Here is a 15,199-nt window from a genome sequence, read left to right as displayed (position 1 = left end):
AACTTTGCATTAAACCTTCTAGAGTTGTTTCAAAGATGAATTTTTTTAAAGAAATAAATCTAAAAAATTAACTCCCGACTGTTTAGTTAAAATGGTAAATCAGATAATTCAAATATTTTCTTTTAAAAATTTTAGTATTTTATCAATTTTACTAATATCTGAGATCTATGAAAGATTACAATATTAAAGAGTAATATCATGCTAATAATAATTAATGTAGTTATGAAGCATTCACAATGATATTATGATAAAATTCAGTAACATGCACGATATTACAAAATTTCAACAACTTTGTGTGTATTGCTGAGACTTTCCTATTACTACTATTTAGTTAAGAAGTTATTATAGAAGCCAAACCCTAGATCATGAGATTAAGTCAGAGACGAGAGAGAGCAAATGAAAAGAGAAGAAAAATCTGGAAGGATAAGAAAAATGTTTTTATTAGAAAATGAACAGAGTAAGTACGATCCAAATATTTGCACAGGTTTTTATAGTCAAGGGGCACAATCACACTTTGCCCCTTGGCCATTTACAAAAGAGCAGCAAAGCATAGAAATATTACAAGTGCGCATCAAGGCACAGACACATTACAGAATTACATTTTCACCCTTACATGACAACATCCTCCCTTAAACTCAACCTTCTCTACTTTCCAATAGTACTCCAACATCCCCCTGTAAACTTGACTTTCTTCAGACTTCAAGAGTTCTTTAGTGGCAGGTAGCGAAACAGATGGCATCTTTCAGTTTGGACAGTAATAGTTCCTTTCCTCTCTTTCTTTTTTTTTTTCTCAATTTATTTTTTTTCTCTCCTTTTTTTTCTTTTTAAATCTTTTTTTTTCTTTCTTTTTTTTTCATTTGTTTTCTTTTCTTTCTTCTCTCCTTTCTTTTTTTTTTTTTTTTTAAGATTGAAGAATTAGAGAGATATACCTGACTCATTCGAAAATATAAATTGGGCTTATAAGTGTGTAGATTGAAACCCATGTTACACAAAACCAATTGGCTTATGTTAAGGTTCAATCCACACACTTATATACCACTCTCTTATGTTTTATTTATTAGATGTGGGACTCTTTCTTTGAGTCTCCAACACCCCCGCTTAAGTGTAAGCACCTAGGTGGTTAAACTTGTCTCTTGGCTCAGCCGATTTTTGGCTGGGTGCGTTGTCACTTGTATCCAGGAACACTTAGGCTGTTAAACCCGCCGTTTGGCTCATGCTCTGATACCATATCGAGACTTTCCTATTACTACTATTTAGTTAAGAAGTTATTATAGAAGCCAAACCCTAGATCATGAGATTAAGTCAGAGACGAGAGAGAGCAAATGAAAAGAGAAGAAAAATCTGGAAGAATAAGAAAAATGTTTTTATTAGAAAATGAACAGAGTAAGTACGATCCAAATATTTGCACAGATTTTTATAGTCAAGGGGCACAATTACTCTTTGCCCCTTGGCCATTTACAAAAGAGCAGCAAAGCATAGAAATATTACAAGTGTGCATCAAGGCACAGACACATTACAGAATTACATTTTCACCCTTACATGACAACATCCTCCCTTAAACTCAACCTTCTCTACTTTCCAATAGTACTCCAACATGTATTATCAAGTTCTTACTTATTCTTTTTTGAGTCTGATGTCGCTTTTTGATTGGCTAAAGTTACATCAAATTTTGGGCATGCAAATAAAATTATGGCGAGTGTCAGGCTTGGCTGTGAGATGGGTCCGATACCATGCAGACTTCTGAAGCTTCCACGTGATCTAACCCAAATTCCCACCCTGACTTGTTTCATTTCTATAGCAAATACTCCTTATCTAATGTGGATTTACGCTGAAAATTTTACAGATAATTCTCTCATTAGACTGCAAGGCCTTGCTGCATGTTTGGCTGTCAATGGACTTTGCGATTGTATAATATTTTATCATACATTAAACAAAGAGAGTAGAGAAACCTGAGATCTAAAAATGAGAAGCGGGCATTGAATAATCTATAGTCAGATATAATGCCTCCATATCAGATCAAAAGCCAAATATATTTGATGATAAATACAAGTAACCAGATAAGGATAGAGACTAGAGAGAGCATTAATTTGCTTTTACACATAAACAAAATCAACTTTGAGCTGAAAGTTGGCTCTCTTTGGACAGCTTGGTTCATGCCTTCCTTGATTTTGTCTTGCTGCAGCATCAGGCTGCCTGTTGATGGTTTATTTAGTCTTGCCTTTTTGCTTGTTTGGGTCTTTTTTGCTCACAGGCTCGCTAATTTGTATGTATTTAGCGTTCGAATCTTGTTAGCTCTTTGTGTTCCCCTCTTGAACTCTATCAAAAGGACAAGGTTAGAATGTTTCTTTTGTTACTTTGATAGCCTAACCTTTTTCAGTTTTCTAGCTTCCCTCCGTTTCTGAAATGGCAAGCTTTGATCGTTTAAGGCCTTTGCTGGAGATCTCTTCTTTTCGTTAATATATTCTTTCATTGAAAAAAAAAAAAATCAAGGGACATTCAATGCTGAATCCTAACTGAACTTGATAATGAAAGATGATAACGGTCCAGGAAAGCACTAGTCATTTCAAGTTCAATAAACCCACAAGTAGAAGGACCACAGCCAGCCTCACTAATTAATTTGATATGTAAGTATGGTGACACATTCAATATTATCAGTCCTTTTGTGGCTCTATTAGGAGACACGAATGTGGGAAAAGGGTTTTTCTTTCGTCCATTGTGAACGCACTTTGTCAAATTTTTATTCAACTTAATGCACATGGTCTAGGTGTTGGTTGGGTAATACTATCCCCTCAAATATAGTTGAAAGGTATTTTTATTACAAGTTCGGAGTTATACATTATCAGTATTGAACAGCAATCGCAAAGGAAGTTTGAGGGTAAAAACTGTAGAACAAATAGTACGAAAATTATATTAGATTTAAGATTTGTTAACATCAAATAAGAACTAATGTTTAGGTTAATTAGGTCTCTACGTATAATGAAAAACTTGGAAAGGGCATTTTGGTAGTTTGGTATATATACCTAAGCAGTTAGAGGGTCTTCTCATGTCTGTTCAGTTCAACTGCCCTCGGGTGCAGAGCGGTAGAGGGCTTTGGAGCTTCTGACACACAACTTAACTCTGTTTAGATTCTGGCCATCCGTCTCTCAACCAGAGAGATAAAGGGCAAAACAAAAGCGAAACAAAGCAAAGCAAAGAATCAGCTTCTGTTTGCTTGTGCTTTTCCCATCTGGATTTCTCTTACTCAAAATTTGTATCTTGTACTATACTTTCTGCTTCAGATTCTGATTCTTCTGTCGAGTTCTGCGATCACTTGAGATTGGTCTTCTTAGGGTTTCATTTGGTCTGTTACCTGACCTTTTGTTTCTTCATGGATTTTTTCTTGAGATAGTTTCTGGTGGAGTTTACATCTGAACGGTTGCTGAAGGAAGAAAAAAAAAATGTATTTGAAAAGCAGAGAGCACTCTTCAAGAACTGTTATATCCCCAAAATGGACTTTTTTCCTTTGTTTGGGATGCTTCTGTGCCGGTATGCTCTTCACAAACAGGTATTATATGAACTTTTCATGAATAATTCGAAAAGGTTTTTATTTGTGGGATTTGGTTAATTGGTTTATTTCAGCTTTTCTTTTATCAAATTTTTAAATCTTTTAAAGAACAAGTGATTTTAATACCTTATTCTGCGATCTATGTCTTAGCTGATAACTTGCTCCTATTTTTATTTTTTACTTTGGTAAACCATACGAAATTGTATACTGTCAGATGTATAAACGTTTTCGTTATATGGGTTGTTGTGAATTTTCTAAAATTTCATCGATGTTTCCGGTCTTGCTGATTGTGTAAATGGGTTGCTCATTGATTTTAAGGCGGGACAGATCTAAAATGGATTTTTGTTCGATTTCCCGGTTGTGTTTTCTGGTTGAAACTATACTAAATGATTGTGCTGATTCAGTTACCATCTAAACATCTACTACTCTGCCAATTCATTGACGTCTGAGTCTCTATTTATCTCAAATTTTGTTTTGTTGTTAAAATTTCAGTGAGGATGTAAACTAAAGGTTTACATTTTGGATTCTACGTGAATCTCTTTCGAGTTGTGAGGGTAAAGAAAAAAATTTAGTGAACATAATTAATAATTGACAACTGAGATTCTGTAAAAGTTTAGCTGCTTATATTAAATCTAGTTCATTCTTTTAGGAAACAGTTATTTAGTTGTAGAGACAATTTTACTGCTGAACTTCAATATTATTAAGGATTGCTGAATTATGTTTATGAATTTAGTTGTCGGGTTTGAAACATAATAGCTTATTGATGAGGTAGAAATGGTGGCAGAATGTGGACAATTCCTGAATCAAAAGGCATCACACGGACTACAGCAATGGAAGCTGAAAAACTAAAGCTAGTTTCAGAGGGTTGTAATCCAATATCTGTGAGCATCTTTATCCTTCAGCTGAGATATATTCCAATGATTTAAGTTAATAGCGGTTACTTCTTATATTATTACTTATAAAATTGTGGCATTGCTGTAATCTGATTGGATTCCTTTAGTTGCAACAGAAAGAAGTAAGGAGTGAAGCTAAGGATATTTTCGGGGAAGTTTTTAAGACTCACCATGCCATACAGTAAGCTGCTTTCTATTCTCTTCATTTCCCTTAGGCTTTTTACTCATTTTCATCCTAAAGCATCCTGAATAGAAGCTTATCATAGTGTCTATGATGCAGGACGTTGGATAAGACTATTTCAAATTTAGAGATGGAATTAGCTGCTGCAAGGGCAGCACAAGAGTCTATATTGAGTGGTTCGCCTTTATCAGAGGACTTAAAGAATAATGAATCAGCTGGAAAGAGAAGGTATTTGATGGTTGTTGGAATTAATACAGCTTTTAGCAGCCGGAAACGAAGAGATTCAGTTCGTGCTACATGGATGCCACAAGGTTCTTGGGCTGATTCCCTGTTCTTTAAACATTGTCAATTTTAAATTTTCTATTTAATATGATGCTTAATGGAAAACAGGTGAAAAAAGGAGGAGATTGGAAGAAGAGAAGCGCATTATTATTCGATTTGTCATTGGTCATAGGTGGGTAATCCTTTTTACCAAAGAAATATAGATATGTTAAGTTTAATGCATTCATGAAAGTTTTGCAAGTTTATCTCTCTTTGGAAAGTTACGGCCCTTGTATGAAGAGAAATCTCAAAATTTTCCTTTTTGAGATCCTTATATCGATTGCAGCTTGTTGGGACTGCCAGTCAATCCAACATGAAAAATTTTGATATTCTGAATTTCTGATAATGCACAGTGTTTCCATTTAAGGCAGATAAATCAATTGCCATATCTGCTGCCTTCTGTATTTGATGAAACTAATGATCTTCATCAAGTACAATGGCATCACAGGTTGATTATGCATTGCTTATGATTTTTTGTCCAATGTCTCTATGCTACAGACGTATTTACTACTTTTATTATGTTTTTAATGCAGTGCCACATCAGGAGGTATTCTGGACAGAGCTATTGAAGCAGAGGACAGAAAACATGGGGATTTCTTGAGGCTGGTAATGCTCTTGTATAATGTTGTACTTTTACTGCTTACTCTATTTTGCATTAAGTCTGCTTATTCCCAAAATAATTCTATACACGATCTTCTGAGCAGGACCATGTCGAAGGGTACCTGGAATTGTCTGCCAAAACTAAGATATATTTTGCTACTGCTGCCGCACTGTGGGATGCAGATTTCTATGTCAAAGTTGATGATGATGTCCATGTAAATATAGGTAACAAAAAATGTTCTCTTAAAGATGTAAATTCCATACTTCATAAATTGCTGGTCCTAATTTCCTTGAAAAGGTAATTTATTTGCTCTTTTGTGATTTGCATTTCTTTGTCACACAAAATTTGTCCTTTCCAATTACTGCAGCAACACTAGGAGAAACTCTAGTTAGACACCGAGCAAAACCAAGGGTATACATTGGATGCATGAAATCGGGTCCTGTCCTTAATCAAAAGTAAGCCGGATATTTTCTAAATTCACCTCTTCAAAATGTTTCTAGAAATTAATAACTTCCTTGTTTACCGAATGCTCCTTCTATGAAACAGGGGAGTGAGATACCATGAACCTGAGCATTGGAAATTTGGTGAAGCAGGAAACAAGTATTTCCGCCACGCAACTGGACAGCTTTATGCAATTTCAAAGGATTTGGCTACATATATATCAATAAATCAGTAAGTTTCCATGTGTGAATCAAATCTGCCTCTTTTTTTTTTTTTCCTCCATGCAATTCTGATGGTAATTGTGTATATCTATCAGGCATGTACTACACAGATATGCTAATGAGGATGTTTCATTGGGATCTTGGTTTATTGGACTTGACATTGAGCATATTGATGATCGGAGACTATGTTGTGGCACCCCACCTGGTAAATCCATTCTCCTGAAAAATAAAACAACATAAATTGTTTGAGCTTAAAATAAAAGCAAAATAAAGAAAAGACCCTTTCCAATGAGTCAAAGTTGTTTCAGCTAGATTGGTGGAAAAGGATTGTTACAATGTCTGGTCTATAACTTTTATTTACTGCATTGCTGGATACACCTGGTTTAGTTTTCAACACAGGGAGGGTTGAGCTGCTATCATATCAATTCTACACCCTCAAGTAATATACTGCCTACCATAATGAATTGACTGAGCATCCAATAAATGTGATTACTGTTATTTTTTGTTTTTTTTGGAAGGTAAGCTGGAATAATCGTGTAACCATATAAAAAGGATATTGGAATAATTAGATCTAATAAATCATATCAATAGTATCTTGATGGAAGCCCAATGGACCCATTGATCATTGAGCACTAAAATTGAAATCCTCTCTTACTTCACAACAGTTAGAACTATCTTGTTGCTGGATTCACCATTTAAAGTGAAGAATATAATTTAGTTTTAATGACGTTCTATGGACAAACAGAATATAAAAGAAATTCATTGTATGGCTTTTGGAACTTTTAATACCAAATATTACTAATCAGAGTAGATTGTCCTGTGGCTTGGCGTAGTAACAGATTTTATGTATTAAGGGTTATGATATTTAATGCATAATTTGCTACTGCAGATTGTGAATGGAAGGCCCAGGCAGGCAACATCTGTGTTGCCTCATTCGATTGGAGTTGCAGTGGGATTTGCAGGTCTGCTGATAGGATTAAGGAGGTCCATCGGAGGTGTGGAGAAGGTGAGAATGCTTTATGGAGTGCTAAATTTTAAGAGGCTATATAGAACTCCTTAAAATTTAAGAGGATGGCAAAACTATAGTGACAGAAGCAGGTGTGCAAATCTTTTCCTGTATTTTTATTCGATTATAGGGGATGGTAGATATCAGAGGAGAGTGAGAACGAGAGAGGGAGAGGCAGAGGCTGAGAGAGCCGCCTTGTGGTCGTGTTCCATTTTAGTAAAAGGGATTGACCAGGAGGGCGGTAAGAAAAGAAAGTGTCACCACCCACCTTATTCTTTATTGCTGCTTATAGGGCCAATTTGTAAGTTAACAGTTCCACGCCTATGAAGCTTATCATAATTGCAAGAAATCTTTGCAGTGACTTCTCCCTTCTGAAATTCTTTTTGAATCTTCTGGTTGGTAAATGTTAAATTTTCATCTTAGCCAAGGCAATTAGGTGGAGTCTTTTTGCATGTAATGCTTGATAAATATTAATTCTTCAGCTGCTGTTCTCTATCAACCAAATGATGGGCTTCCAATCCTCAATGAATGTCATTGTCTTTAACTAATGTAAAGAGTCGAAGTAAAAGCTGCAGACTGAGCATTGAATTAAGTGATTGAAGTTACGTTAAACTCTGCATTGCATTGCAGTAAGGCAGTCATAGCACTATGCTATAACAAGTACACAACTCTACACTATATTATATTAACAGTTGTATAGGACATGAAGTTACCCCGAAGCAGGAAAGTAACGGTAAATTTATTGAACTTGTTGAGGTTATAAATTATAAAATATTTTGAATATGATCACATGATAATATATTTTATATATATATATATATATATAATTATATATTTAAAAAAATAAGGACTTGAAAATACATTTCAAATTAAGCTGGCTTAGATTAGGGCCACCTTGACATGTCCTGTCTAATCACTTGTAACTTTTTTGATCTTCGCTTTGGAGTTTTCAAAGTAATTAATTAGTGTTTGAACATTCCATTCAAATTCAAACCGTAAGGCAACTTTTAAACATTTCGGATCAGTATGATTTTTCTTCAAACAAAGAAAGTAAATCAATATCAAAGTTGGAATGAAACTTAAATTACAGTTCCTGATCTACCATACAGCTATTAACTCAGTTTCAAGACTTCCCATCTGAAGTTAATAACAAATCTCTTCAACTAAAAGCTCGTAGGTACCAAGAACACTAACGGCAGAAACACTATGTTGGGCCGACAATGACATTGAGAACCGAAAGCTAGGGGAGCAAATGAGATTAGATACTCCAGTAATCCTAATCATAAATGATGGATACTAGATGTTGTACGTATTAACCTGTGCAATGTTGTAGCTAATGTATTAAGTATCCCGCTCGGGAAATACGTTCACAAGAATGAAACTTAGAGGAATTGATAGTGGTTCACACAAGCAATGGCGTAGGTGGTTTAATTCGACGCAAAGCGGAGAACCTTATTAGGGCTTGACATGCTGCAAACTCTCTTGAAAGAAAGGGGTACCTTCGGGAATGTGGACACAGGTGGTGCATTGTTGTTATCAGCTCATGTTGTGAAGTGTTGGGTTAAGTTCCACAACAAGCGTAACCCTCGTGCTTAGTTGGCACCGTTGAGTTTGGAACCCTGAGCAGACTGCTGGTGATAAACCGGAGGTATCTTTACCTATGAGAAAATCTGTGAAAATGCTCATCTTGCAGCAGTTGTTGCAGAGAATTTGTATGAAATTCTTGGTTCAATAGAACTGCAGTGTAAACAACATTTACTTCTTCCATAAAACAGATTCACTTCTTTATGCTTTAAACCAACTGGTGTTTTCAACACCGAAAGTATGCCTGCATTTCTTTCAGTCAGCCTAAACCAACACATTACAAGATATTCAATCACTAAAAGTAGTTTCCCTTTTGTTTGTTTACGGGGTAAAGCAAGAAAGGAAACCAAAGAGAGAATACAAACATAATGAAGTTACAACATTCCAGAATTAGTAGCAGAATTTCACATTCCGGAATTAGTAACAGTTTTTCAAGTTACTAAATTCCTAATATTGGTTCATGATTGTCAGGAATTTTCTCTGTTAATGTTAAGCCACTGAATAAGAAGTTCAACAGACTATATATAACTAAATGATTAGTGGAGACTTACTGCAGAAAGTGTTTGCCTATGGAGCCATAATGGTGGTGGTGGAAAGTAAGAGGAGGATTGGGGGAGCAGTGGCACGCGATATTGGCACGGCTCAATCAAAAAGCAGGGCCCAAAATATATATTGAGCAACTGATTTCTCATTGAACCGGACCAATATCCCGTTAAACTGATCCATTCTCTTCAGAATAACATCTTCCATTTGTCTGTTATAGAAAACAAAACCGAAATAACATTTACAGAAGATACATAAATCACAAGCAAACTTCCAGAGCATGTCCGATGGTTAAAAGATCAAGATCATGCAAATTTTGTTTGGTGGGCAGCTACATAGTTTGAGTATCAAAGAGAGAGTGACTGATAAAGATGATCAGAAAGAGATGAAAGGCATAAAGAAGATGAAAATACAAACAGGGAAACACAAGAAATGCTTTAATAAGGTAGCAAAAGAACAAACAGAGATGGGAAATGACGATGGCATTGAAGAATTAGCATTAAAATTTCCAACTACCCAACAGGATAGGAGGTTGGAATATTAATTTAAGAAGGTCCAAGAATGGTGAAAAAGCTCACGGAGACAAATGTGGAGGTATTAAAGTTACATTAATTTCCAGAAGGTGGGGTAGAGATAATGCAGGCGATGTTGCTGCTATTCAATCAAATAAGCATTTATGTTTATGAATTATCCATCCCAAAGGGAAAGAGGCAGCTGTTTTGCCTTAAATGCGTTAATTGCCCTTCAGAAGCCTACCTCTGCCCATCACCTGACCACCTTCTCGTCTTAGGTTCAGCGGTGTCTTCATCTTCCCAACGGCGTGTAGCCTTGCTTGTGAGTGCAATGGATAGACTATCAACATACGTGGACCAACTAATCCACCTTACCTCTCAAGGATAATTTGAATGATAGAGCGAATACTCAATAAATAAAAAAGTATGAATTCAAATATTCTTTAACAATATATCAAAATTAAAATTTTGATTTATCTGATTTAGTAGTTATACGGTAACTCATTGAATCTAAAATTTGTCTTACTTAATATAATTGGTTTCAATCTAATATGACAATTCAGTTCAAATGAGATTCCTGATTACCTTAGGAATATATGAATTGGTTCTCACCACATATATGGTTTTCATAGTAATGATAACATATGGTTTGGTTGGTTTAAGGTATGGGGTCACTCTTTTTGTGTTTCACACTAAAATTAAGTTAATTTTGCTTCAAGAAAGTTTATTCTTTTGTGTAATTTTTAAAAAATGCAAGTTTTAATTTGTGATAAAAAAGGAGGAGATTCTTATCAATTATTACCTTTGTGAGTTGATACCTACTAGGAAAGTGTGTTTTCAGTCCCCACTGAAATCTGTTAACTATGTTCATTTTTCCATATCAAAATTATATTTTTGGGTGGTGGGTGATATGGGCTGTGATCATGAAGAAGAAGAAGGAATAAGAAACCGAATAATAGTCCTTTTTAGGTGTAAACACAGGAATTACAAGATGGTAATGCTAAAAAATAAAAGATAAAAAATATATATATATATATATATATATATATATATATATATATATATATATATATATATTACTGCCTAAACCATCGAATCTATGACCAATAAATTTACACTTAGGGGCCGTTTGGTTAGAGTGTTTTAAAGATTATCTTGATAATCTATATTTTATTATTTACATTAATTTGTTTGGTTTGTCAATAATAAAAAATTATAATAATATTTTATTACCAATGCTGATGAGACATGTAATATAGGTGGTATTCTGATTACCACTTATACCTTAGGTATTAAAATATTACCAAGGTAATCTTGATTTTATTATAATTTTATTATTATTTATTATTTTTTTTTAAAAATAAATTTATTTTTAATTAATATAATAAATAATATAAAAAATATTTAAAAATAATTATATTCAAGGGCATTTAAGTAAAATAATTTACTAGTATTATTTTATTATCTTTAACCAAACATATTAATTATTTTTACCATCTATTTTTATCAAATTTTATCAAGTGTAATAATCATTTATACGTAGTAATCTTTTAAGTAATTTATCTTCAAGATAATTTCTCTATTTTAGTAATAAAATATTATCCAAACCAAACGTCTCCTTATGTCATTCTCATTTGGGGTGTTCCAAAATATGAACCTATGACCAATATAATATAAATATATCAAATCTACTCAGATTTGATTGAATCTCAAAGTTTGTGTGATAATTGCTAACCTAATGCAAGCTTTGAACCATCTTTAAAAGGTGATTAGACCATGAATCCACCCACTTTATGTACACCATATGGCTTCTTTCATTATTGTTAAATTAAGTAGATGTCACAGCAGAGCTTAAACAGGGCACAGATATTACGATTATCTTTGGTTTTGATAATATTTTGTTATTAAAATTAAAAAATTAACTTAAAAATAGGTTATTTCTAAGATTATTTCGTATAAATAATTAATAAAATTTAATAAATATAAATAATTATTATGATTGGTTAGAAGTAATAAAAAATAATAATATATTATTTTATTTAAATACTTTTAGGTATAATTATTTTAAACTATTTTTATATTATTTATTATATTAACTAAAAATAAAATTATTTTTACTCTAAAAAATTAATAAATAATAATATAATTATAATAAAATCAAGATTATCTTAATAATTTTTTAATACTTAAGTTAGAAATCCTTTATATTACTTATCGTATCACCATTTACTTAACTGCATGATAGTAATTTCTATCTACGTTCAACCAAATATCGCTTAAATGGTTAGAATTGGGTAGTGGGGGAGAAGGGGACCAATATTGACTTAACTGCATCTCTTTCCACCATCCTTGTTTTACATCCATATGGCTATTTAACTACTCTTGGGTGGTGGCCCGGCCGCCATTGGATTAAAACCAAATAACAAAACACAATAGCCATAAATTTCATACAATAATCAATGAAATTAGTAACATATCAATTTCCATATTAATGTTATTGAAACATGAGTGGAGCTTCTGTTTTGGGACTTGAAAAATTATGCAAAACATGAGTTTTAACTTTCAATTATGTTCACATTTTTAATGGGTAGACAAGACTTTGAATTAAATCAAAGTTTGCCATGAAATTCTAGAGAAGTAGAAGGAAACCATTTTCATCATGTTTATTTGGTTCATTGTACAATACATACACCATCAAGGTACCCCCACGTCCATGTTGCCTTTAGATTATATCTAATTGGCTTTATTTACAAATTTCAATCATGTGATAATGAATATATGTATAAGATTAAATAAAATATTTTACATGTTTATATTGTATAATAGTTAAGATTCCAAATTCAATATTATATTTTAATTTGTCATGATAATTGATAAAACTATTGTAACCATAGAATATTCTCGGCCTAAAACTGAGACCTATTACTATTATTGGAAAACACAAATAATAGACCATGAAAAATGTTTCATTTTCAATTATGAGTAGTGTTATATGTATAATTTTATATATAAATAATAATATATCATCATATAATTAGATAATATAAAAATAAAAATAAAAAATATATAATTATATGGTGATATGTCGTTGTTTATATATTAAATTATGTACATAGTTTTATTGTATTAATAATTCATACAAGATTCAGGAGAGGCCTACTAATCTTCATATGCAAGATGTTGTGCCCAAGAACATTATATGATATTCAGGACGAGCTAATTTGATGTTTTCGAATGAGTCGAATTCGAACGAGAGTAGCCTTAGTTTAACTTGATTTAATCATCGAAAAGCTGTTTATATATTCATTTTTTTTGATGATTTAAAAAAAAAACAATTAATCAAATGAATTGCTATTTTTAGATTTAAATCGAATTTAAATTGAACTTTGTCTGAATTTGATTAAGCTACAATTCACCCTTTTATAAAGCGAAAAACTACTTCTCTCTAGTTGAAAATCATTTAAAAGGGCAAATCAGTAAGCCCAACAAGAGAGGCTTACCAATAAAATGGTCCAAGCCTATGATGGGTCACTCTTGGACAAGGGACTAGGCTTGACAAGTTTTATTGCATACACCCAAGATAACTCACTAAAGATGGTCATCGTTCTAATATTCCTTTTTTAATTTTTAAAATCTAACTTGTAATTTTTTTTTGTTTAAAATTATATAATAATGACATGTGTAGGAATTTTCTACATCTAAAGTATTATTAGAGGGATATAATCCATAGCTAAGATTATTTTGATAATTTGACATTATATTAAGTTTTGCAACGAAGGTAGATTAAATCAACATCACTAAATGAACATGAATTCAAAACGGCCATCCAACTTAGTTTTTTTCGCATTCAAAATTCTAACGATAGTTTTGTCAGTATCAAACTCCTTCACAGTTGCATCGAATCACATTCGTTCGTTAGCTAGACCTTTAGTTAAATTGTAATTTTTTTTCCTTTAACCTACCTTTCTCTTTTCAAGGTCTCGACTAACTTAACTTTCTTAACCATTTTAAGCCATCATGCCTTTGATCATAGACTTTTTGTTGTTTATTATACATTTCATGATCAGATTCACTCATCCCATCGGATTCACCTTGATTTGTGGTAAATTATTTATCAACAAATTTAGATTCCTCTGATTTATTCCCACCTGCACTTGACTTATCATCACTTGATTTTGATAATATTTTATTATCAAATTTAAAAAATTATCTTAAAGATATATTACTTAAAAAATTACTGCGAATAAATGATTACTATGTTTAATAAAATTTGATAGGTATAAATAATTATTATATTTGATTATATATAATAAAAGAATGCTAATATGTTATTTTACTTAAATATCTTATGTATAATTATTCTAACCTAATGCAATAATGTTAGGTTCATTATTCTAACCTAGTTTTTGTTAGAATTTTTTGTTAGGATCAACCAATAATGTTAAAAAAAATTATATTTTTATCCCAATTCCCCCCAAGTTTTGAAAAGTGAGACTTAAAACTTTTTTAATTTTAAAAAATGGCTTTTCCCATCTAAATCCTTAGAGTTTCTATCTTTCATCTTCGACCAGTATATTCGATGACAACAATCATTGAATAGGAGAGGAAGAGATGATGACTATCTTCTGACAGACAAGATTCATTGTCGATGAAGAGACGACAACATCTCTTTGTTGATGAAGACGAAGACAAAGAGACGTCTTCATCCACGAAGAATCTTTTCTACCAAGAGATGGTCGCCTTCTCTTCCTCTCTTGTTTGATGGTTGTCGTCTTGGAGATGGAAGATAGAAACATTAGGGATTTAAGGGGGGAAAACCATTTTTTAAAACTAGAAAAGTTGTAGGTTGGGGTGAAATTGTCACTTTTCAAAACCAGGAGAGAAAAAAATATGATAAAATTATAATTATTTTAGCATTACTTGTAAAATAACAGTTTTATCTTTGACTCTAACAAAAGTTGGGTGATAGATGAGACTTCGAGTTTTTAAAAATTGACAGGTAAAAGTTTAGATTTTCACTAAACCTTGGGTGAGAATAAATCTTTTGGCGTATTCTAAAATATTTTTATCTTAGTGGTTATATTAATAAAAAATGAAATTATTTTTGACCCAAAAAGCTAATAAATAAGAATATAATTATAATAAAATTAAATTATTATAATAATATTTTAATACTTAAAATGAATATATTAATAAGATTTTCAGGTATATTCCTTACTATATTACCATTTGTAGCAAACGTGGGAATATGTTTCTTGGCCAAATCATTTGATTAAATTTGGGGTGGGAAAGTTATTCTGCCTAAAAATAATTAATATTCTCTAGCTGACCCAACCGCATCTCAGAAAGTCG

General features: G+C 32.4%; 1 protein-coding gene across 2 annotated transcripts; it reads left to right on the top strand.

Moving 5' to 3' along the window:
• The first annotated feature begins 3,026 nt into the window (after positions 1-3,026).
• On the top strand, positions 3,027-7,569 carry LOC123196825 (probable beta-1,3-galactosyltransferase 2). 2 transcript variants are annotated; one of them, XM_044610958.1, is made up of 11 exons: positions 3,027-3,544; positions 4,329-4,425; positions 4,554-4,618; positions 4,718-4,929; positions 5,009-5,072; positions 5,473-5,545; positions 5,644-5,764; positions 5,908-5,995; positions 6,087-6,212; positions 6,298-6,407; positions 7,092-7,569. In XM_044610958.1, exons 1-11 carry the CDS (start codon positions 3,438-3,440, stop codon positions 7,238-7,240), a joined length of 1,212 nt encoding a protein of 403 aa, XP_044466893.1. In that variant the 5' UTR covers positions 3,027-3,437; the 3' UTR covers positions 7,241-7,569. The 2 variants fall into 2 exon arrangements, with proteins under 2 accessions (XP_044466893.1, XP_044466892.1); XM_044610957.1 differs by having other exon boundaries at positions 4,545-4,618.
• Positions 7,570-15,199: the final 7,630 nt, after the last annotated feature.

The sequence above is a fragment of the Mangifera indica genome, chromosome 14, assembly GCF_011075055.1.
Source record: "Mangifera indica cultivar Alphonso chromosome 14, CATAS_Mindica_2.1, whole genome shotgun sequence".
Lineage (NCBI taxonomy): Eukaryota > Viridiplantae > Streptophyta > Magnoliopsida > Sapindales > Anacardiaceae > Mangifera > Mangifera indica.
Note: the sequence above shows the minus strand (reverse complement) of the source record. Positions and strands in the feature narration are given on the sequence as shown.